This window comes from Hyperolius riggenbachi, chromosome 7 (assembly GCF_040937935.1).
Source record: "Hyperolius riggenbachi isolate aHypRig1 chromosome 7, aHypRig1.pri, whole genome shotgun sequence".
Taxonomy (NCBI): domain Eukaryota; kingdom Metazoa; phylum Chordata; class Amphibia; order Anura; family Hyperoliidae; genus Hyperolius; species Hyperolius riggenbachi.
The window spans coordinates 162,448,168-162,473,816 of NC_090652.1; the positions used below are offsets into that span (position 1 = coordinate 162,448,168).

At 42.2% G+C, this 25,649-nt stretch overlaps 1 protein-coding gene across 4 annotated transcripts in view; it reads left to right on the forward strand.

Annotated features, from left to right (window-relative positions):
• Nucleotides 1-25,649, forward strand: part of PGAP1 (post-GPI attachment to proteins inositol deacylase 1) — a 240,276-nt gene that overhangs the window by 39,892 nt on the left and 174,735 nt on the right. For all 4 annotated transcript variants that reach the window (XM_068244826.1, XM_068244827.1, XM_068244828.1 and 1 more), the window contains 5 exons: nucleotides 4,235-4,395; nucleotides 7,671-7,723; nucleotides 13,520-13,586; nucleotides 22,044-22,149; nucleotides 24,204-24,259. In XM_068244826.1, coding sequence (XP_068100927.1) covers nucleotides 4,235-4,395; nucleotides 7,671-7,723; nucleotides 13,520-13,586; nucleotides 22,044-22,149; nucleotides 24,204-24,259 — 443 coding nt within the window. The remainder of the gene's footprint in view (nucleotides 1-4,234; nucleotides 4,396-7,670; nucleotides 7,724-13,519; nucleotides 13,587-22,043; nucleotides 22,150-24,203; nucleotides 24,260-25,649) is intronic.

Genomic DNA, 25,649 nt, shown 5'->3' on the forward strand with positions numbered 1-25,649 from the left:
ATTTAACAATACAAAAGTGAAATACTTGACAAATGCAATCAATACAATAGTACAATTTTTTGCGCATCCAACTATGATATCCATACATGTACATCTGTATTATCAATATATATTGTACAAACCGAGAGAAATCAAGTGTAAAGGCAATCCTAGTGAAAAACTATAAAACATGAAAATAAAGAAAAGATTACTTTTGTCAGAAATCAGATAAATATCTGAAATGACCACCGCAATAGCCCAAAATACATATCATATATAATCTTTATTTTAGGAAACAGGGAACAATAAAACCAACTAAAAACAAAGCAACTCTAATCCTTGATAGTTTATAAGGTGTGTTTGGTAGCGGTACTTAAAGAGAACCCGAGGCAGTTCCTGGGGGGCAGAGGGGACACAGAGGCATGTTCTCTGCCTCATGACATGCCTCTGTGTCCCCACACCACATCTCCAGCACCTATGCTGATCAGCAACTCTAATCAGGACATGCCTCTGTGTCCCCACACCACATCTCCAGCACCTATGCTGATCAGCAACTCTAATCAGGACGTGCCCCTGTGTCCCCACACCACATCTCCAGCACCTATGCTGATCAGCAACTCTAATCAGGACATGCCTCTGTGTCCCCACACCACATCTCCAGCACCTATGCTGATCAGCAACTCTAATCAGGACATGCCTCTGTGTCCCCACACCACATCTCCAGCACCTATGCTGATCAGCAACTCTAATCAGGACGTGCCCCTGTGTCCCCACACCACATCTCCAGCACCTATGCTGATCAGCAACTCTAATCAGGACATGCCTCTGTGTCCCCACACCACATCTCCAGCACCTATGCTGATCAGCAACTCTAATCAGGACGTGCCCCTGTGTCCCCACACCACATCTCCAGCACCTATGCTGATCAGCAACTCTAATCAGGACATGCCTCTGTGTCCCCACACCACATCTCCAGCACCTATGCTGATCAGCAACTCTAATCAGGACGTGCCCCTGTGTCCCCACACCACATCTCCAGCACCTATGCTGATCAGCAACTCTAATCAGGACATGCCTCTGTGTCCCCACACCACATCTCCAGCACCTATGCTGATCAGCAACTCTAATCAGGACATGCCCCTGTGTCCCCACACCACATCTCCAGCACCTATGCTGATCAGCAACTCTAATCAGGACGTGCCCCTGTGTCCCCACACCACATCTCCAGCACCTATGCTGATCAGCAACTCTAATCAGGACATGCCTCTGTGTCCCCACACCACATCTCCAGCACCTATGCTGATCAGCAGCTCTAATCAGGACATGCCTCTGTGTCCCCACACCACATCTCCAGCACCTATGCTGATCAGCAACTCTAATCAGGACATGCCTCTGTGTCCCCACACCACATCTCCAGCACCTATGCTGATCAGCAACTCTAATCAGGACATGCCTCTGTGTCCCCACACCACATCTCCAGCACCTATGCTGATCAGCAGCTCTAATCAGGACATGCCTCTGTGTCCCCACACCACATCTCCAGCACCTATGCTGATCAGCAACTTTAATCAGGACATGCCTCTGTGTCCCCACACCACATCTCCAGCACCTATGCTGATCAGCAACTCTAATCAGGACATGCCCCTGTGTCCCCACACCACATTTCCAGCACCTATGCTGATCAGCAACTCTAATCAGGACGTGCCCCTGTGTCCCCACACCACATCTCCAGCACCTATGCTGATCAGCAACTCTAATCAGGACATGCCCCTGTGTCCACGGCACCGAGTACGCAAACATGAAAAATCCTGTTATAATGTTGTTCAACAAGATCTTCACCATTTTATGTATGGGATTCAAATAGTGGTGGTAAATAAATGAGACTTTAAAGAATTCTCCATCCATAAGAATAGAGTGAAAGAAAAGGCTGGAAGATGAGGAACAGGAACCGCCATATGCATGGATGTGAGAGTGTGTATGTAGAATGTTGTTTTTTTTTTATTTTATTATTCTGAGTTTTTGCATAATTTCTTTTTAAGATCTCATGGAGACTGTTCCGCTGGGTTAACCAATTCTCACTCTTTACATGTGCGCGCAGCTCCTTTTCCAGAGATGATTAGTGATTTTATCTAATTGGATTTCTAAAGTTTTTAATATAGAGATCAGTATAGTGATTGTTGATCCAGACCTAACCGTCCCAATCACTAGAAATTGCAGGAGCATTTATGTATTTGCCCAGATTTTGGAACAATTTTTGAATCTGGATGATACCATTCAAAATGTCTTGCTTTTACTGATGGCTAAAGGTGGCCACTAACAATCCAATTTCTAGCGAAAAATCGTTCAAGCGATCAGAAATTCTGATCGGATTGGTTTTAAATAATCTCTGTTGGTGGACACAATCGATTATGAACGAGTGCAAAAAAATGTCGTCCGAATGAATTTTCATCGAATCAAAATTTAGATTTTCCTGTTGGTTGTGATAGATAGGAAGCAAAGATTGGTTCGTTGATGGTGTGAACGATGTATTACAATATTTCACTTCTGATCAGAATTTCTTATCGATCGAACGATTTTTCACTAGAAATTGGATTGTTAGTGGCCACCTTAACACGGTACAACACTCTACTGCTTCTCCCAGATTTTGGGAATTTCTAGACCACATAACAAAAAAATGGAATTCAGTATCTAAACTCCTCATTCTATGTGATGCCTTTTAAGCTCTGCTCTGCCTTTAATCATAATTATGAGTGGTCAAACCGTATCCTTTAGACTTTGCTCCTACGCCGTTCGAATTCCAAAAGAGAGTTCATACAGGCCAATAGCTCTCCTGAATCAAAATATCAAAATTTCATGTAAAAATGGAGCAGAAGGTTTATTACAGAACTGATTGCCCCACAACAAATGAAGTTCATTGGGGGGTAGATCAGGCACAGAAAATAGCAGGAGAGCTATTGGGGCCACTCTTATTTATTTGCATACCAATAAGGTTCTCCCTCAGCAATTGTAGCCCTTTAATCATGAGAAGACATTTGATAATGTCTGTTTGGTTTGTTTGAAATGTTCATGTATGAACTCCCTATGCAATATTAATTATTACAACCTTGTAACTACAGTATATATAAAAAGAGAGAACCAAGAGCCAAATATAGTGTAGTAGGTACTAATAAATGGGTAAAATAGAAAAGAGTACAAAGTTATACTCACAAACCAGGGTTGCCTCCAGGCAACCACTGTAATAGGCAGGTGAGGAGATTGTCCTGTCCTCACTCAGGTTTATGAAGTCGCTCTCTGTAGATAGGAAGAACAAGGGGTATCCCCCTCCACCAGGGGTGGATATTATGTCTAGTGTAATGGATAACAGATCAGAGGCGCGTATCGTGACCTTAAGACTGCACTGTGTGTACGCCTGTTAATTATTGCCTGAGGAAGCGGGAATATACCCGTGAAACGCATTGCGAATATACCCTGGAGTGTACCAATAAATCTACTTTGTTTTTTGAATACACAGCTTGTTGTGTCTGCTTACAGGAGGTAAGTCCACCAACTGCCTCCAAAGCATTTGTAAACTTTTTAACAATTGATTTTATCCTTTTGGCGCCTCTGTTATCCATTACACTTGTAACTACAGTACTACTTTTAACCTTAAGATCTAGTCGCCTCTGTAGAAACTGCCGACCTGGCCAGGTTGGCGGCCACGCTGCTCATGATCACACTCCCGTGGACAAGAGCATTCTGCCATTACTTCTGTGCCTGTGCAGAATGCTCCTGGCCACGGGATAGCGCATGTGCAGAGGCCGCTACGGAGGGGACTCCTGGAGAACGGCTTGGAGCAACGCTGCGGCGAGGGACACGTAGCCTTCCAAGGGGCTGGAGGAAGCCCCAGGTAAGTAAATCTATTTGTTTTTGTTTTTTTTGTTTTTTGTTTCCGTTCCTTCCGACCTGTTAACCTGAGTGGAATTGATAATTTTGTTATAATTTACAGACTACGTGTTTTTAATGATCAATAAACCCCCTTTTGGTTTTGAACTAAATTCTCCAAATGATTGTACAATTTGCTTAATTTTAGGCTAAAAAAATGAACAGCAGTAAATCTGAACTTTTGATGATTGGGGTTCAGTAGATGAGGAGGTGTTCTATATTTACTTTTCCTATCTTTTAAAACAAATGTGCAAGTTGAAATAAGAAATTGTGCCACTTGTTTACTTATGTGTATTGTTTCTCATTTTCAGCTTATACATCCCTGTTTTTACAGATTTTTATGCCATGGTAAATGAGTACTGGACTTTAAACGCCAAGGATCTTCAAAATGTTACAGTACTGTCCGTTGCTGGGGGATTTCGGGATTTCCAAGTTCGTTCCGGACTGACATTTTTGCCAGTGTCATCTATCCATACCAGTGCCTTATCTGTTGTGGTACTATCATTTAATTTTATTTTCTTATATAACTGAGATGGCATATAATACCATTGTAATAATAATAATAATCCAAGCATTTGTATAGTTCTTTTCTCCTGTCTGACTCAAAGCGGTAAAGAGCTGCAGCTACTGGGACATGCTCAAGAGGCCATCCTGCAGTGTTAGGGAGTCTTGCCTTGAACTCCTTACTGAATAGGTCATGACCCTAGCCAGGATTCGAACCCTGGTCTCCCATGTTAAAAGGAGACCACTATCTAGCCACTGCTATCTGTTGCCCCCTTTGAACAGACTCTCCTCACTGTACTGATCACAAGGGCACAGGTGTCGAGAAATGCAGGAAATTATTTCCAACATGGATAGAGGCACTAACATAATTAACTGACAAATTACAATTGCGTGTATTTGGTATTGGATGGTAAAGTTTGTGTGCAGATAGTGTGTTTAAATGTTACCAGGCCTTACCCAAACTATGTAATGCACGTTATGCAGTTTGTGCAACGTTGGTTATGCACACAATATAGCATAACATGTTATACAAGTAATGTACTTGTGTGGATAACCTATGTTTGTAAACTTTGTAAGATGCATTAAGTAGTTTGCATAACATCTGATCAAATGTACTTGCGCTCTGTGCACACATTTTACTGTCTAGTATTGAAAATAATCCAATGTTTCCCCGCTTTGCTGAGAACTATAAGCACATGTTTGGTTGGTGTACAGTTTCAGTCTGAAACTTTATCCTTTTACTTATTCTGCTTAAAGGACACATGAAGTGAGAGGGATATGGAGGCTGCCATATTTATTTCTTTCTAAATGGCACAAATTCCCTGGCTGTCCTGCTGATCTTCTGCCACCAATACCTTTTTTAGCCGTAAACAAGCATGCAATAGATTGGGTTTTTCTGACATTTTTCTCATATCTGACAAGATTAGCTGCATGTTCGTTATTATTCAGACACTTCTGCAGCCAAATAGATCAGCAGGGTTGCCAGGCAAGTGGCAACTGGTATAGTTTAAAAGGAAATAAATATGGCAGCCATTCCCTTTAAATGACAACTGAAGTGAGATAATTATGGAGGCTGACATTTTTATTTCCTTTTAAACCATACTAGTTGTCTGGCAGCCCTACTGATCTATTTGACTGCAGTAGTGTTTGAAAAACACCCAAACGCCAGAAAAATTTGCATGTAGCTAATCTTATCAGATCTGACAATAATGTCACAAACACCTGATCTGCTGCATGCTTGTTCAGGGGCTATGGCTAAAAAGTATTAGAGGCAGAGGATCAGCAGGATAGCCAGACAACTGGTATAGCTTAAAGAGAACCCGAGGTGTGTTTAAAGAATGTTAACTGCATACAGAGGCCGGATCTGCCTATACAGCCCAGCCTCTGTTGCTTTCCCAAACCTTATTAAGGTCCCCCTGCACTCTGCAATCCCCCATAAATCACAGCCGTGCTGTGAGGCTGTGTTTACATCTGTAGTGTCAGTCTCAGCTGCTCCCCCGCCTCCTGCATAGCTCCGGTCCCTGCCCCCGTCCCTTCCCTCTAATCAGCAGGGAGGGAAGGGATGCAGGCGGGGACTGGAGTTCTGCAGGAGGCGGGGAGAGCAGCAGACTGACACTATAGAGATAAACACAGCCAGCTCTGACAAGGTGTTTGTCAGCAGCGTGGCTGTGATTTATGAGGGATTGCAGAGTGCAGGGGGACCTTAGGGGGGTTTGGCATAGCAACAGAGGCTGGGCTGTATAGGCAGATCCATCCTCTGTATGCAGATAATATTCTTCAAACCCACCTCGGGTTCTCTTTAAAAAGAAAAATATGGAAACCTCCACAACACTCGCTTTAGTTGTCCTTAAAGTGAAAAGTAAATGGCAATCAGTAGCTGGGAATTCTTGATCAATAAATCCCTGTTGACCACTCCTAAAGAGCGTAGCTGCCATTGCGTTTCGTTTGACTATATATTCACATGGCAAACTCAATCCAATTATATTGCAACGGAAGTCTTGCGATATAGAAAGACTTGTGGCTCTGCAGTTTGTGGAGTAAACATCTAAATTCCACTCTTTCATCTCCCTGGGCCAGTCTCTTGCCCTTTGTACTACCATGCCTGCTGCTGGGCCTCCTTTTACAACTGCTGAGAACTCTGATCAGCCTCATGACACACAGAAACTGTGAGGAGACAAGATGGGCCGCCTTGTCCAAGCAGCAAAGCACACAGCTGGAGAGCTATTGTAATGGTACATTATATCGATACATAAGCAGTGCTGTGTGGCAGAATTGTCTGCATAATGCAAGGCATCACCAGATGACATGCACATTTACAGTTGCAGCAAATGCGTCACCTAGCACACATACTGCACTATGTGGCCTTTCCCCTCAGTTGGATTGCAACATACACTGCAATTCACTTGTGTATTTAGCTGTCTGACTGGAGTTCACGTTTGCTAGAAATGTGATCTCGCTGTGCCCCTCCGAACAGCGGGGATGTAAAAATTTACCTTCCCGTCTCCAGCGCAGGCGTAGTATCGGCTCTCCGCTCGGAGATAGGTGGAAATAGTAGATTGGTGTCGGTACGCTCTACTGCGCAGACACAAGTCTCCTGTGCCTTAGTAGTAAAGCGGACCCGACAGAGATCGGGTATTTCCATCTATTTCCATGCTGACAGCCGCGCCCCCGTTGGAGTCAGGGAGGTAAATATATCTAGGCTTGTCGAGCCAGGATTGCGGGATACTTCGGGGGAGCCATCGCTGGATTGCCTGCAGCTACAGGGGGGGGGGGAGCCTCATTGGGACCCTGAGGCTTCCCCCTTCCAAGATGAATGCCCCCCAGGGGAACTTTCTTTTGTTACAGAGTCTCTTTAAAGTCGTGAATAAATGTTTTGAAAAAATGTTTTTTAGATCCCGTTGAGCGTTCTTTTTGTATTTTATTATTTGAACTTTAACTTGGAGCAGTGATAGATTTGTGCCGAGAATGCCAATTAAACAGCCTCAATTCCACACAGGATCATGTAGGCCTTTTAGAATGTCAAGGTCTTAATTTCTTAGGCATGTTCCCAAATACTTTGGAAGTGATGGTGGTGCTGAGGTACATGAATATAATTGTGAAGAAAGACAGAGACTATTTACATTGATGCTTTCATATTTGTGACATTCTTATGACTGTTGGACTATATCATGTAAATTTGACTAGAACTATGTTTTATTATCACTGTAATGTACATTGATTTTTTATATACTGTGTGATAACATTAACACTGGGTTTAAACTTTTCAGAGTACTGCAGTTCCAAGAACATGGGCATCAACAGATCATCTCTCTATAGTGTGGTGAGTAAATTTTCTCAATTTTTAAGGTTAGATTTCAACTTTCTTAAGGTAAACACATTATGTTGGCACATGTGTGCAGACTGCTAATTTAAGTATATTATGCTGGTCAATTGAGTACAGTATATATTATTACCCTGCATGAAATTCAATTGCTTAAAGTGGTCTAACACCCAGCATTTCAACTTTGCTTTAAAAGATTGCTTACAGCTTATAAACTATTATGCCAGATTTTTTTTTTTTAGCAGAAATTCACTGAATGGATTAAACATGACATGTTAGTGCTGCATTTAGCTAGAAATCCTCCTCCATGCTTGCTTGTTTAGTTACAAATGTATCTATCTACAATGTAACAAACAAACACTGCTCTGAGAGAACAAAGAGGGCTTCCCCGGCAGGCTTTTCAAAGGTCTATTTGTATTCCAAATAAAGATACATTTGTAACTAAAAGATAAGAACAGATGCGGATTCCTAGTTGAATCCAACACTAAAATGTCATGTTTAACCCATTCAGTGAATTTCTGCTTAAAAAAAATCTGGCATAATAGTTTGTAAGCTGTAAGCAATCTTTTAAAGCAAAGTTGTAATGCTGGGTGTTAAACCGCTTTAATGGACCTTTGTCGCGAAAATCTAAAAATGTAAAATACATGTTAACATATACAAATACTGTAAGTATGTTTCTTCCAGAGTTAAATGAGACATAAATTACTTTTCTCCTATGTTGCTGTCACTTACAGTAAGTAGTAGAAATCTGACATTACCGACCGATTTTGGACTAGCCCATCTTCTCATAGGGGTTCTCAGGGTTTTCTTTATTTTTAAAAGCACTTAGTGAATGGAAGTTGCTCCGTCCAACTGCCAAAAAAGTGTACGGTGAGCAGGGAGGCTGGCCAGCATCATTGTATAAATCTTTTTCAGGGAATGTCTTTATAAAGAATAAAGGCCATGCTGAGAATCCCCCATGAAGAGATGGACTAACCCAAAACCTGTCGGTGATCTCAGATATCTAATACCTACTGTAATGACAGCAACATAGGAGAAATGTAATGTTTGGCTCATTTTAATCTGGAAGAAATGTACTTCTTATTTGTACGGATTTACATCTTAATATGTTTGCGACAGTTCCTCTTTAAGAGGTGTTTTCTTTAAGATAACTTCAATACATATATACAGTAAATTATATAATTATATACTTTACATTGTGTCAAATTTTATATATATATATATATATATATATATATATATATATATATATATATATATATATATATATATATATACACATACATACAGTGTTCTCCCCAGGCTCTTTCAGCCGGGTGCTCCACCCGGCTAGTTTTGATGACCACCCGGCTGTCATCGGCTCACCTCCTCCTATGTGGTAAGCAGAGTCGGTCACAGAAGCACTGGCCCTGCATTCTGTCATCTCGTCCCACCCGGCTACTTTTTCATGCCACCCGGCTACTATTTCATGCCACCCGGCTGGAAAAAAATTCTGGGGAGAACTCTGTATATATATATATATATATATATATATATATATATATATATATATATATATCATTTGACACAATTATGCCCAATTAGACCTTGGGGTCATGTTACCTGTCGGTGTTACAAGGTCTTAGGTGTGAATGGGGAGCAGGTGTATTTAATTTGGTGGTATCCCTTACACGCTTTCATACTGGTCACTGGAAGTTCAACATGGCACCTCGTGGTCGAGAACTCTCTGGGGATCTTAACAAAAGAATTGCTGCTCTACATAAAGATGGCCTAGGCTACAAGGTGATTGCCAACGCCCTGAAACTGAGCTGCAGCACGGTGGCTACGACCATACAGCAGCTTAACAGTACATGTTCCACTGAGAACAGGCCTTGCCATCATTGACCAAATATGTTCAATGTCCTATCCAGAGGTTGTCTTTTGCAAATAGATGTATGAATGCTGTTAGCATTGCTGTAGAGGTTGAAGGGTGCATGAGGTCACACTGTCAGGGTTGAAGACAAGCAAACTGGGGGCATAGATTACTGGAACCATGTCCTGTAGATGAACTTATTTGGTTCAGATGATGTCAAGCATGTGTGGCGGCAACCATATGAGGAGAACAAGAGAAGTGTATCTTCCCTACAGTCAAGCATGGTGGTGGGAGTATCATGGTTTGTGTCTGCTGTCAGCACTGTAGAGCTACAGTTATTTTAGGGAACCATAATTGCCAACACATACTGTGACTTAATGAAACAGAGCATTATCCCCTTGTCTCTGATGTTTCAACATAACGACCCTAAATACACCTCCACAAAAACACTGCCTTGCTACAGAAACTGAGGGTAAAGGTGCTGGATGTCTCCAGACCTGAATCTTACTGAGCATCTGTGGGGCATCCTTAAACAGAAGGTGGAGGAGAAGGTGGAGAAGGTCTCCAACCTCAATCATCTAGGTCATGGAGGAGTGGAAGCAAATTCCAATGGCAACCTGTGAAGCTGTAATGAATAAAGAGCAAGGCAATGCTAGAAAATAGTGGTGGGCACATGAGTTATTGACACTTTGAGCACAGCTCTGACATTGTTCTCTTAGAGGTGTACGCCCTGTCGCCAGTGGTTTAGACATTTATGGCTGTGTGTTGAGATATTTTGATGGGATAACAAATTTACACTGTTATACAAGCTGTACACTGAGTACATTATATTGAATCAACATGTTGTCCTATAAAAAGAAATAAGGTAAACATAAGCAGTATAACGTGTTCCCACTTCTGTAAAATACTGTATACTTTTTTTTTTTTCCCTTAATTTTGAAGGTCATAATATAATATAATTTGCTCCATTGTGTATGATTCCCTAGCATTCTCTGAGGATGGAACATAATGGAGCTCATAAGTGTTTATGTAACCTGGTCTGGAACTATTAAAGCAGAACTACTGTATAACATACCATTAAAAGCTGGTCTTCCAATTTCTTATTGACCATCTATGCATTTTTCCAATCTGCCTTTGACACAAAAGTAATGCCACCTGTGTAAGAATCCTGTCCTCGTGTTACATTAAGCTAGTGGAAGCTTCCATTCTAAAAAGACAATTATGCACATTATTCAGTTCAATCTGTAAGCAAAACATTCTCAAAGGTGGCCACAAACAATACAACAAAATTATCCAATTTTATGGCAATTCGATAAAAATGAGTGAATAATCAGTTGTCCTGAAAATTTGAATGCTTTAAGTCGAGCGAGAAATCCGATCGGATTCCTCATCTTTTTCAATGTATGTCAAGCTGGAATGGTAGATTTTTCTGGTCAATCTTTATGGAAATTGAATGATGTAGGGTAGATTGTCTATTTGTAATGTATAGACCCAAGCAATTTTTTCAACGTTTTCAATCCTTTATAAAAAATTAATTGAATATGTGTGTGTGTGTATGTGTGATGTACATTGGTTAGATTTTTTTAAAATGTTACTATGAATCAGACAAATAGATTGTAATTCTTCAATAGAAAATAAATTAATAAAACATATGTATGTTGTGTGTGTGGCCACCTTTAGAATGCTCAGGCTTGTCATTTTGTGCCTTGCACACATTCAGTCACTCTAAAGCTTCAGAGGTAAGAGTTGTGACTCACAGCAGCTCAGTGCTATAGCTTAGTGGCTATTGCTCAGTGACTAATACGGCTGAATGACAAAATACAATACAGTCCCAGTTATCTGAAACTCAACTAACCAAAAGTCTCAACCAACCAGAACAAATTGCTGTCAGTACTCACAGTGGTGAAGTTCAACTTCTTAGGACTTTTCTAGGGTCCTCTGTGTTGAAAAAAACATGTAAATCGATAGTGTTTCTTTAAATTGACACAGGAATTGTTTGGGAAGTGCTGCTAAGTACTGGTGTATACATTTCACTAGCAACCTCTTTATTTACGGTTATCAAAATACTTTCAAACTTTACTGATGCCAAAACTGATGGCAGAATGAACCACGAGGAGAGGGGAAATTCCCCTCACACTTGATCAGTTAACCCTGTGTGTAACTGTGTGTGACAGAGAGAAAGCTCCCAACGGCTGCATCTTCTGTGTCCTGTGTTTCTGACTGAAGTGTCTGAAGAGAGCAGAGAAAACTTTTAGAATTGTCACAGCTTTTCATACTGTTTTTGCTTTCAGAGAAAAATATTCTGTAGTCTAATATGCAACACTGGCTGTGCATTGAAACAGGCACCCCTTCTGCAATTGATTTGTCCCAATATAGCTAAATCCTACACTCAATAAATTAAAGCTTTTGCCTCTGATATTAAACATGAAAAGTAGGAAAATGTTTACACAGCTGCGTAGACATTATTTGTACATTGTCATTTTAGAACACTTAGGCATTGATAGTATTCCTTTAAAGACTGGATTCCACTGCTCTCCCAAGGTTAATATACTTTCAATTACTGTATTTTAACATTTTAATACAGAGTTCATGGTATGTATTTAAAGTGGAGTATAGTACTGTATTAGCATGGCCTATTTTTAACACTGAGGGCTGGTGCACACCAAAACCCGCTAGCAGATCCGCAAAATGCTAGCAGATTTTTAAACGCTTTTTTTTATTTATATGAGGCGTTTTGCTAGCGTTTTGCGGATAGCTGCTGCGGTTTTCAGTATAGTAGATTTCATATATTGTTACAGTAAAGCTGTTACTGAACAGCTTCTGTAACAAAAACGCCTGCAAAACCGCTCTGAAGTGCCGTTTTTCAGAGCGGTTTGCGTTTTTCCTATACTTAACATTGAGGCAGAAACGCATCCGAAATCCAAAAAATGCCTCACCCAGGCATTTTTCGTTTCTGCAAAACGCCTGCCGCTCTGGTGTGCACCACCCCATTGAGATACATTGACCAAGCAGATCCGCAGCCGCAAGCGGATCTGAAAACGCCCAAAAAGCCGCTCGGTGTGCACCAGCCCTGAGTCTGAAGCAACCAGAAAGTACACTTATCAGGCATCAGCCAATCCCCGTGAGTGCTGGATAACCGAGACTCTATTGTATTAAATCTTCCATGCTTTTTCTTTTAATAAAGACAAACATTTCACTTTAACATATTGTGGCTAACCTATCAGGGCAGTAGGGAAAGTGTTACTGCTTCATGAGTTGTCTTAATAGGTGACAAATCCTTGCAATCAAATATTAGGGTGTATTTTTCAAGATTAGCTTGGCTTTATTAAAAGTTGTGTGCTTTTAAGTGACAGATTTCCCATTCTTATGTTGGCCAATTCAGATTATAGTTACCATATATACTGGTGGATAAGGTTATCTGCAAATAAGCCCCCCCTTCCATTTTTGGAATTAATAAAAGGTCAAATGCAATCGCTGTGGTCAGAAACTCCTCCCCCCCCCCTCCGAAGTTGAGGGTGCTGTGGGAACTTGCTGGAAATCCTACCTGTTCTCGCTCCAGCTGGAGTGCTCGCATCTTCCAAGCAACAACTTCATGTGGTCGCAGTGAACCTGAAGCTCTTTGCGCAAGTTAAGAAACTGCCAGAGAGACACGAGGACTCAAGCTGGTCCGGGGACAGGTAACAGTATGGATGCAATGAAAAAAATATCTTCGGGGTTTTGCGTTCAAGCAACAACTGCAATCTCTCGACAACTTATTTACTAACCTTTCAGTTAATCTAGTTATAGTCTGGTATTGCCCAGGCTTGCAGATCATTGTCACTTAATTGCAAATAACTTTTATTAAAACTAGGTCAGGGTTTTTTTGTTTTATCCTTCCCAACCTTACTAATCATTGCAAAAGTGTTTTGTAACTTAAAAGTGTATTCTCTTTCTTTGCTTCATAGGTGTAAAGAGCTAATTTTAGCTACTTCAAGAGCTTTATTTGACCTTATTGATGAACAAACAAGACAGGTTTGTGTTTACTTTTTTCCCTTTCTTCGGTTGAGTTTTTTAAAATATAATCTTATTTAGAGAAATATTAGCATATAATAAACTCCTTCTAATTTGTTTAGTAGACTCTTTTGACCACATGTACTTTTGCACTCCAGATGTGTCTGTCAATCACTACTTCTTTTAGCTGTTTCATAGGGCTCGCTTATAGCATCACATATGCTACCTATTCATCTTAGCCTCTTTTCTCCTCTTCTCCTTTTGCCTTTAATTTTTCCAAGCATCAAGGATTTCTCCAAAGAACCCAGTATTCTCATTATATGATCAAAGTGAGTTTTAAAAGTAGTGTCAACTTTTCTAGTAAACATTTATTTAAAGGAGTTCTGTGGGGGTTTGCTAAGGTTAAAAACTGCCACTTACCTGGGGCTTCTATCAGCCCCCTGTAGCAGTAATGTCCCACGCCGTCCTTCTCTGATCTGCCGTTCCCCGCCACTGGCACCGGGCATCATCAGTCTGTCATAGCCGAATAATGTGCGCTGCCATTCGCGTCATCGGAAGCTTACTGCGCAGGCATAATACGAAGTTTTCTTGTACTGCGCCTGTGCAGTAAGCTTCTGATGACGTGGGCGGGAGCGAGCACGGCCGTGCAGCTGCAGTTGGACGGTGTGCCGCCCTAGACCGGGACCGGCGGCGGGGAATGGTGGATCGGAGGAGGACAGCGTTGGGACAGTACTGCTACAGGGGGCTGATGGAAGCCCCAGGAAAATGGCGGTTTTTATCCTTAGCAAACCCCCACAGAACCCCTTTAAGTATTGACTGGTTAGATCTTCTAGCAGTCCAAGGAACTCTCAGTAGATTTCTCCACACCCACTATTTAAAACAATCTTATCTACGCATGACCTTATTTCTAGTCCAACTTTCACAAAAATATGTTACTACTGGGAAAGACCATAGCTATAAAGTGTTCCTGAACCAACTCCCCCCCCCCCCCCCCCCCCTCCCTAGGTAGTAAACATATATTTCAAATGATTACTTCTCGGCATCCTCTCTCAGTCCCCCATCCTTGCGTTTCTCACTATCCATCGAAGAATTCTGTCTCCTTTGTTTGAAAACTGGCACCAACCCTGGAACTGCTTCTAGGTCAGCGCTTCCACATGCACTATGGTCGTGCATGTGTCTCAGCTCAATCTGTTCACTGAAAGCTGGGAGGCCCTAGAGCGAGCACGAAGGGGTGGCCATGGGAAAGGGGGCATAAACTGAGTTGCTGTCTATTGGACTTTTTATACACCGCTGTTATTATATCATTAGTACCAATCAGTTCAGTGGTACTTTAAAAATTCTGATACAAGGAAGATGAAATCTTCTACTTTCCCCCCATCTATTTCTAGATCGTTCATTGGTGCAGATGACATGACTTTAGTTTTCTTGATGTTAAGCAGTAGACTAGCTTTTTGCATGTGAGTTTGATATTCATGGCTAGGCTCTTCATTTCTCCCTTAGTTTCAGCCACAGGAGTAAAAAGATCATCATATCTCAGATTAGAGAGAGAGATAGTTAATATTCCTGTCAGTTATTTTACTTCCAGCATGTGACTCATCCAAACCGGCTTTCTGCATTACATATTCGGCATGTAACTTAACCACTTAAGGACTGCAGTCATAAAACCCCTTAAGGACCAGAGCCTTTTTTTCCATTCGGACCACTGCAGCTTTCACGGTTTATTGCTCAGTCATACAACCTACCACCTAAATGAATTCTACCTCCTTTTCTTGTCACTAATACAGCTTTCTTTCGGTGCTATTTGATTGCTGCTGCGAGTTTTAGTTTTTATTATATTCATCAAAAAAGACATGAATTTTGTCAAAAAATGACTTTTTTAACTTTCTGTGCTGACAGTTTTCAAATAAAGTAAAATTTCCTATACATTTGAGCGCGAAAGTTATTCTGCTACATGTCTTTGATAAAAAAAAACCCATTCAGTGTATATTTATTGGATTGGGTAAAAGTTATAGCGTTTACAAACTATGGTGCAAAAAGTGAATTTTCCCATTTTCAAGCATCTCTGACTTTTCTGCGCACCTGTCAGGTTTCATGAGGGGCTAAAATTCCAGGATAGTACAAATACCCCCCAAATGACCCCATTTTGGAAAGAAGACATCCCAAAGTATTCAGTGAGAGGCATGGTGAGTTCATAGAAGATTTTATTTTTTGTCACAAGTTAGCGGAAAATGACACTTTGTAACAAAAAAAAACAAAAAAAAAAGTTTCCATTTCTTCTAACTTGCGACAAAAAAAAATGAAATCTGCCACGGACTCACTATGTTCCTCTCTGAATACCTTGAAGTGTCTACTTTCCAAAATGGGGTCATTTGTGGGGTGTGTTCACTGTCCTGGCATTTTGGGGGGTGCCTAATTGTAAGCACCCCTGTAAAGCCTAAAGATGCTCATTGGACTTTGGGCCCCTTAGCGCAGTTAGGCTGCAAAAAAGTGCCACACATGTGGTATTGCCGTACTCAGGAGAAGTAGTATAATGTGTTTTGGGGTGTATTTTTACACATACCCATGCTGGGTGGGAGAAATATCTCCGTAAATGACAATTGTTTTCTTTTTTTTAACACACAATTGTCAATTTATAGAGATATTTCTCCCACTCAGCATGGGTATGTGGAAAAATACACCCCAAAACACATTATACTACTTCTCCTGAGTACGGCGATACCACATGTGTGGCACTTTTTTGCACCCTAACTGCGCTAAGGGGCCCAAAGTCCAATGAGTACCTTTAGGATTTCACAGGTCATTTTGAGAAATTTCGTTTCAAGACTGCTCCTCACGGTTTAGGGCCCCTAAAATGCCAGGACAGTATAGGAATCCCACAAATTACCCCATTTTAGAAGGAAGACACCCCAAGGTATTCCATTAGGAGGATGGTGAGTTCATAGAAGATTTTTTTTTTTTGTCACAAGTTAGCGGAAATTGATTTTAATTGTTTTTTTTCACAAAGTGTCATTTTCTGCTAACTTGTGACAAAAATAAAATCTTCTATGAACTCACCATACTCCTAACGGAATACCTTGGGGTGTCTTCTTTCTAGAATGGGGTCATTTGTGGGGTTCCTATACTGCCCTGGCATTTTAGGGGCCCTAAACCGTGAGGAGTAGTCTTGAAACCAAATGTCGCAAAATGACCTGTGAAATCCTAAAGGTACTCATTGGACTTTGGGCCCCTTAGCGCACTTAGGGTGCAAGAAAGTGCCACACATGTGGTACCGCCGTACTCAGGAGAAGTAGTATAATGTGTTTTGGGGTGTATTTTTACACATACAGATGCTAGGTGGGAGAAATATGTCTTCCAATTTCCGCTAACTTTTGACAAAAAATAAAATCTTCTATGAACTCATCATACACCTAACAGAATACCTTGGGGTGTCTTCTTTCTAAAATGGGGTCACTTGTGGGGTTCCTATACTGCCCTGGCATTTTACGGGCCCAAAACTGTGAGTAGTCTGGAAACCAAATTTCTCAAAATGACTGTTCAGGGGTATAAGCATCTGCAAATTTTGATGACAGGTGGTCTATGAGAGGGCAAATTTTGTGGAAACGGTCATAAGCAGGGTGGCCTCTTAGATGACAGGATGTATTGGGCCTGATCTGATGGATAGGAGTGCTAGGGGGGTGACAGGAGGTGATTGATGGGTGTCTCAGGGGGTGGTTAGAGGGGAAAATAGATGCAATCAATGCACTGGGGAGGTGATCGGAAGGGGGTCTGAGGGGGATCTGAGGGTTTGGCCGAGTGATCAGGAGCCCACACGGGGCAAATTAGGGCCTGATCTGATGGGTAGGTGTGCTAGGGGGTGACAGGAGGTGATTTATGGGTGTCTCAAGGTGTGATTAGAGGGGGGAAATAGATGCAAGCAATGCACTAGCGAGGTGATCAGGGCTGGGGTCTGAGGGCGTTCTGAGTTGTGGGCGGGTGATTGGGTGCCCGCAAGGGGCAGATTAGGGTCTAATCTGATGGGTAACAGTGACAGGTGGTGATAGGGGGTGATTGATGGGTAATTAGTGGGTGTTTAGAGGAGAGAAGAGATGTAAACACTGCACTTGGGAGGTGATCTGATGTCGGATCTGCGGGCGATCTATTGGTGTGGGTGGGTGATCAGATTGCCCGCAAGGGGCAGGTTAGGGGCTGATTGATGGGTGGCAGTGACAGGGGGTGATTGATGGGTGGCAGTGACAGGGGGTGATTGATGGGTGATTGACAGGTGATCAGTGGGTTATTACAGGGAATAACAGATGTAAATATTGCACTGGCGAATTGATAAGGGGGGGGTCTGAGGGCAATCTGAGCGTGTGGGCGGGTGATTGGGTGCCCGCAAGGGGCAGATTAGGGTCTAATCTGATGGGTAACAGTGACAGGTGGTGGTAGGGGGTGATTGATGGGTAATTAGTGGGTGTTTAGAGGAGAGAATAGATGTAAACGATGGATTTGGGAGGTGATCTGATGTCGGATCTGCGGGCGATCTATTGGTGTGGGTGGGTGATCAGATTGCCCGCAAGGGGCAGGTTAGGGGCTGATTGATGGGTGGCAGTGACAGGGGGTGATTGACGGGTGATTGACAGGTGATTGACAGGTGATTGACAGGTGATTGACAGTTGATCAGGGGGGATAGATGCATACAGTACGCAGGGGGGGGGAGGGTCTGGGGGGGTCTGGGGAGAATCTGAGGGGTGGGGGGGTGATCAGGAGGGAGCAGGGGGCAGTTTAGGGACTAAAAAAAAAAAATAGCGTTGACAGATAGTGACAGGGAGTGATTGATGGGTGATTAGGGGGGTGATTGTGTGCAAATGGTGGTCTGGGGGGTGGGCAGGGGGGGGTCTGAGGGGTACTGTGGGCGATCAGGGGGCAGGGGGGGGCAGATCAGTGTGTTTGGGTGCAGACTAGGGTGGCTGCAGCCTGCCCTGGTGGTCCCTCGGACACTGGGACCACCAGGGCAGGAGGCAGCCTGTATAATACACTTTGTATACATTACAAAGTGTATTATACACTTTGTAGCGGCGATCGCGGGGTTAACAACCCGCCGGCGCTTCCGATTGGCCGGCGGGTTGACGTCGCGGGTGGGCGGAGCCTATTGCCGGTGGATGCGCGCGCATCCCAGCGCGCGATCCCCGGCCAGAGAGTGCCCCAGGACCTGACGCCAATCTGCGTTACGTGGTCCTGGGGCTGCCACTTTGCCGCCGCCAATATGAAGTAGGCGGTCGGCAAGTGGTTAAACAAATAAGACAATATGCAAACTTGTCGCACTCCTTTGTATACCAGTCAGTTATTCCATACTCTATTCTAACTGTTGCTTTTTTGTTTGCATATAGATTCCTCAAAAGGCAAATCAGATGGCCTGGTATCCCTATTTCCATGAGAATCTGCTGCAGTCTATCATGATCTGCACAGTCAAAATCGTTTGAATAGTCAAAGTAAAAGTAGACATTCTTCTGTAATTCCTATGCTTTCTGTATTATCCATCGAATGTTGATAATATGGCCATTTGTGCTTTTTCTGAAACTAGCTTGCACATCTGGCAGTTCTCACTCCATATATTGCTACAGTCTAACTTTTAGAATTTTGAGTATTACCTTGCTAGAATGCTATATGAGTGCAATTGTTTGATAATTTGAACACTCTTTGGCATTGCCCTTTTTTGGGATTGGAATGTAAACTGACCTTACCAAAGCCAGCAAAACTCTAACAGCATCCCCATGCAAGCTTTTCAGTACAATCTGTTGAAGAAGGTACTAGCAGACCACTCCAGTTAACTTTTGCCAAGAAAACCAGGTGAATAGAAGCAACCAGAATATAAACTCCTTGTGGAACATTAACTTGCCGTGGTGAAGGGATTTGTGCAGCTCAATGAAGTTATGAGTTATATCGAGTAGGGCCACCCAAGGTGAGCAGGTCACTGCAGAGAGGTCAGACTAAGTATTGGTGAAGGTACTGGCAGCACACTCCAGTTAACTCTTGCCAGGGAAACTAGATAGATGGTAATCACCAAAAGTGATTTGATATGACACGGGTAAATTGAAAGTATTTGCAAAAGTTCAGTCTCTCCGGATCATAATAGTAATTAATTTGATAAGGTGGACGTTTCCTTGCTCTCCCTACCATTTAAAACCAAGACCTTCTTGAGGTGTGTTGAAGAAGGTTTTTCCCCTATACTTGACTTTCACTTTACAGTAGCAGGCTGCATATTAATGTATTTTATGCTTAAAGTGTACCAGAGATCAACACATCTAAAGAATAGATACTTACTCGAGGCTTCCCCCATCCCCATAAGCATGTGTGAGTCTTTTGCTGTCCTCCCGCGATCTGCTGTTCAGCCATGATCAGCCTTAGTAACTGGCTCAGTTGGGTCAGTCCGGGTCTACTGCACATGGGCGGGAGGTCCGCGCATGTGCATAAGACCCAGAACGGACCCGACTAAGCCTGATACCAGGGATGATCGCAGCTGTATGGCAGACTGTGGGAGGATGGTAAGGGACTTGCACGTGCATATGGGGCTGGTGGAAGCCCCGGGTAAGTATCGATTCTTTAGATGTGTTGATCTCTGGTACACTTTTTAAGTCTGAGTTTCTGTTTCACAATTTTGGAATTAATGATACCTGTTAATTCTGCAAGTTTGCAGAAAAGTCTACAAAAATTGATGTACGGTTTCTATTTGAGGACAGAAACATCTTAGAAATATCTGTTTGTCTCTGTCATTGAACAGTGATAGTTGAGTGTGGGTTTGACCCAGATGGTGGTTCTCTAAAATGAACTCATTTGACAAGTGTTCATGAGGTTAGGTTGTTGTTATCCAGTTCAAAACGCAAGATTCCACTTTTATCATTCTGATTTTTCTGTAAAGCCTAATAGCCTGAAATGTTTTCTGTCCCTGTTTTCAGGATCTCTCTTTACCCTTGCTGGGAATATTGGAGTCCTCGTTATCTAAGACGTGTGTGTGTATGGAAGTTGCATAACTGGACATAAATAAACATAAATTGGACAGAGTGTAATAGTGAATCTGTTGACATGTAGCACTATTGATTCATGAATATTGCTGTTGTAACGGAGTGATTACGCATCAAACTGATACGACACAGAGATTACTTATAAGCTATAGCTTTACTGAATTGATTATTTAGTTTGCACATAAATAGTTGTAATACATTAGGGCCTTAACCATATTTTAAATTATTTTTTATGTTTTTAATAAATAATTATTAAAATTTCAGGTATGTAATTTTTCTGTAGGCAAATAGTCAATCCATTATGTGGTTAAAATATACCCTTTATAAATGGTTCCTTTTTTAATTCAAGGGTTTCAGTAATCTTGTCCTGAACCCATCTCTACAGTGTGTAACAGGTTGAAGTACCAAAATTCATATTGCAATTTAATTCTAACCAAAACATTTTCTGGAATTTGAATAAAGCGGTTAATACTTATGACTTCAGTTGGCTAACCCAGATTTATACTTCTTGGTCCCCTTGTGGTGCCCATACATGGTACAATTTTTTTCCAATTAGATAATTTTGTGTGATTATTCCGTTAGATTGAATATAAAGATTTTTCCAACATGTCTGATCGGATTTTTATTGAAAAAATGGGATAATTGTTTGTTTTTCTTGATCAGAAAAAAATACTATTTTTGACTTTCATTCGATTTGATCATTTAGGATGAATAAACAGGAAAATCGAATGTTTTTATTGTACTGTGTATGGGCACCATTATAGTACCCATACATGGTACAATAAAACGATTTTCCCGTTTTTTTTTTTGTTTTTTTTTTTACTAAAACTATAGAATCGAATGAAAGTTGAAAAGAATCTTTTTCTTTTAATCAAGAAAAGCGAACTATTATCCCGTTTTTTTTCTATAAAAATTCAATCAGATATGTTGGAAAAATCTTTGATTATTCCGTTAGATAGAATATAAACTAAATTATCTAATCCAAAAAAAAAGGAAAGAAAAATTGTACCATGTATGAGCACCTTAAGGCCTCTTACACACTGCAAGTGATTTCGATTCAGATTCCGCTTTTTAATCGGTTTTTACATCCGATTCCGATTTGCAGTTTGCTCCCTGCACACTGCAAATCGGAATCTGAATCGGATGTAAAAACTGATTAAAAAGCGGAATCTGAATCGGAATCACTTGCAGTGTGCAAGAGGCCTTAGACTGATTTTCTTTTTGGATCTCCCATTTTTTTTTTACATATGTACAGCAACCACTCCTCCTTCTATGAACGAACAGCATCCCAGCTTCCTTTCCATATGCAACCCTCTTCCATGTGGAACATCTACTATATATAAAGCAACCCCTCCACTTCATATACAGCTTACTTTTTTTTAAAGCAGATGTTTGAAAATGAAGCAGATCTCTAAACTACATTAATAATCTGTTTGTCTTTTTCACAAATTACATCTTTTTTTTTTTTTTTTTGGCTTAGATCACAGATGATCCTGAAAAACGATTGTCTGTTTTAAAACATCACTTTATCAGACATCCAGCAAAGCTGTATGAAGACTCATATGAAACTGTTTTAAGCATTTCAGGTATGTAATTTTTCTGTAGGCAAATTGACAATCCAGTATGTGGTATAAAAAATAAAAAAAAATAAGTCACTTATTGTGATTGCTGTAGCTTGTGACCCAAGTTCTTCAACTACTTTCTTTTACATTCCATTTACTATGTCTCTCTTTTTTTTGTTTTCTGAACAATATATTTTTATTGAGACAAGTATAATAAGCAAAACCATCACAGCAGGAAAGAACCGACAGTGAAATCAGAAATTCCAGTGATACAGATATTGGACCATAGCATATATAATTTCAGCTTAAAATAATCATGACTAAAAAGAAATATCCCTGTAACGATCGGTGTAACACAGAGAGAATCTGACCATCGGTGATCTGCAGTATCACCGAGAATACAGATATATACCCAATTATTGATGATCTGCAGTATCACCGATAATCAGATATATCTCTAACCTCTGGACACCTGAGTAATATGAGTGTTTGGTGCAACAGTAATACTTTGAGGAGAGCACCCGTAACGAGGGTGCAAGGCAGTAAGAGATACTGCCCAAGAACAAGCTCCTTCCAAAGATCTGAGGCTCCCCAGGGGGAGGAGTCAGACTGAGAGTGGGAAGGACCAGAGTGTGAGTGACACCAATGTTGGAGTGTCACTGACAGATCTGTGAACTATCTCTAAACAGAGGAGATAGTTCTCGAGGTCGGACAAGCCAGGTCGGCAACAGACAGACAGGTAAGATACAGAGGAAGAGACAATACAAAGTCCTAAGGCAAGCAAGGTTTGGCAACGGAGTATCAGATATAGCGAAGTACCAAATCAGAGATCAGAAGAGTGGTCAGGAAAGCAGAAGGTCATAACAAATAATCAACAGTGTCTAGTCTATAGGTGTGAGCTCCTTGATCATCAACACCCTGGAACTAGTCTGAAGTATAACAGGATGGTAAGGCTAATTCCTAGTCTTGGGTGTTAGCTCCGTAGTCATCGACACCCTGGAACTAGTCTGAAGTGTAACACAGATAATACACAGTATTCCTAGTCTTGGGTGTGAGCTCCGTAGTCATCAACACCCTGGAACTAGTCTAGAGAATAACACAGATACTGACAAACAGGTCTGAGTGCTACCACGTAGTGATCGCAATGACAGACAACCAGAGAATGACCAGCACCCAGTATATATAGCAAAGCGCTCTCCAGCGCCTCCCCTAAGTGCTGGACCAATGGGAAGCGGTACTGCCGTCAGCTGACCGGCTTGGTCAGCTGACTCCCTTCTGGCTGTCATATAAGCTCTGCCTCTCAGCGCGCGCGTCCTTCTGAACCTGTGTGGACTATCAGTCCCAGCCACACCAGACATGTGATGTAAAGCACCCGCCGCACTGCTATCAAGGCATGCGGCGGTTTCTCCGCGTTCGGCCATACTACTAGGTGTAGGCCTACGCATGCCAACCGCCGTGTTGGACGCGGAATCAGCCGCCTTGTTCTGAGTACACGCGGCGGCTTTTCCGCGTTTTTCTCACAATCCCCCAATCCTACCATTATGGTCCATTGTGAACCCCAGGAACTTTACTATATCCATCAGTGAACATAGTTTCCGAAGTACACCATTCTGCATCATAACAATGAAGCATCTCGTCTCCATTTGTATGTTGAACATCAGCCAGCCAATGTCCCCCCACACCCCTAGGCAGAAAAAGAGAAGGAAAAAAGTCAAAGTACAAACATGAAGCACACACACACGGCTGTTGGTGCTGTCCAGTTTTTGTCTTGTCTGCCAGGAGTGAAGATGATTGCTAGCAGGCTCGTTGTAGATCAGACAACATGAACACTATGCGTGGCAAATATCAATCATTTCTTGATCTCTCTTCTGTTTTTTAATTTATCACTTTGCAATGTATTGATTTTTTTTTCCCCACAATTTTTTGGGGGTAAAGTTCCTCTTTAAGCTGATTATAACTATATAATCTGTGTTTTATACTGTTTGCATTATAACAGAAGACCACTACTAGGTGGATAGAAATATGTCGGCTACATTTTAATTCAAAACGTGTTTATTTTGTGTGTGGTTTACTTCTAGAATCATCAACCTGGCTTCCTATAGTAACAACAAGCTGGAAATACTTAGCTACTGGGGTAAGTTTCACTGTGATGTCTTATTGCTTTTCTGAATGTCCTAAATGCTTGTTGATTTAAGTAAGGGATGGTGACAATGCAATTTCTATGTGCAGCCATGTGGTCTTATATTTCTTGGCTTGTGAGCAGTGTTTTTTAGTGTTGGGATTAGGAGTAAAGTACATGAACAGTATAACAACTCTTGACAACAGATAAAGAAAGGGGGCATAACACTTAATGCAGAGGTAACATTTGTGAGATTGTGGCCCAGTTCACAGTAGTCAGTTGCATTGCAGAATAATTCTGCATGTCGACTCACTGCCGATACAATTCTATGGGGCTATTCCCAGTACAGCATTGTAACTGATCGCGTTATTCCTACTCTTGCTGCATGCAGGCTTTGTATTAAAGTCTATGGCCAGTTTTCATTGCAGTTCACACCTATTGTAATGTGTGCGTTATGCAACTGACCACTGTGAATCTAGCCTTTCAGCTATCAGGATGGTTCCTATATTTGGTATATATCCTGTATATGGTTCTACAATCTTCAGTAAATGGGAACAGGTTGATAGTCAAGTACAGGCAGGGGTCGAGTCCTGCGTGGACGCGGGTGAACGGCGTTCACCCACTTTTTCTTCAGAGTGAACGCCGTTCACCCTGGCTTGTGTGGAGGGGAGCAGAGCAGAGAAGGCGAGCTATGGGGACAGTGGGGATGGGCGGACATCTCCCCCCCCCCCCCCCATCCCTCACCTTTGTGCTCCCCTTCCTGCCTCTCCCCTCCAGCGTTGTTAAGTGTCGGGCCCGGCGGCGAAAGTGGGCGGAGACTTTCCGCCTTCTTCCAGCCGCAAGGGACGCTCCGCTCTGTGTGCGGCTAGAAGACCAGACTAGCCGCACACAGAGCGGAGCGTCCCTTGCGGCTGGAACAAGGTAAGTCTCCGCCCACTTTCGCCGCCGGGCCCGACACTTAACAACGCTGGAGGGGAGAGGCAGGAAGGGGAGCACAAAGGTGAGGGATGGGGGGGGAGATGTCCGCCCATCCCCACTGTCCCCATAGCTCGCCTTCTCTGCTCTGCTCCCTCCGGGTGGGGGCACACCTGGCTACCTGGGCACATATACCCCTGCCTACATATACTTGGGACATATACACCTGCCTACATATACTGGGGACATATACACCTGCCTACATATACTGGGGACATATACCCCTGCCTACATATACTGGGGACATATACACCTGCCTACATATACTGGGGACATATACCCCTGCCTACATATACTGGGCATATATACCCCTGGCTACATATACTGGGCACATATACCCCTGCCTACATATACTGGGCATATATACCCCTGGCTACATATACTGGCCATATATACCCCTGGCAACATATACTGGGCATATATACCCCTG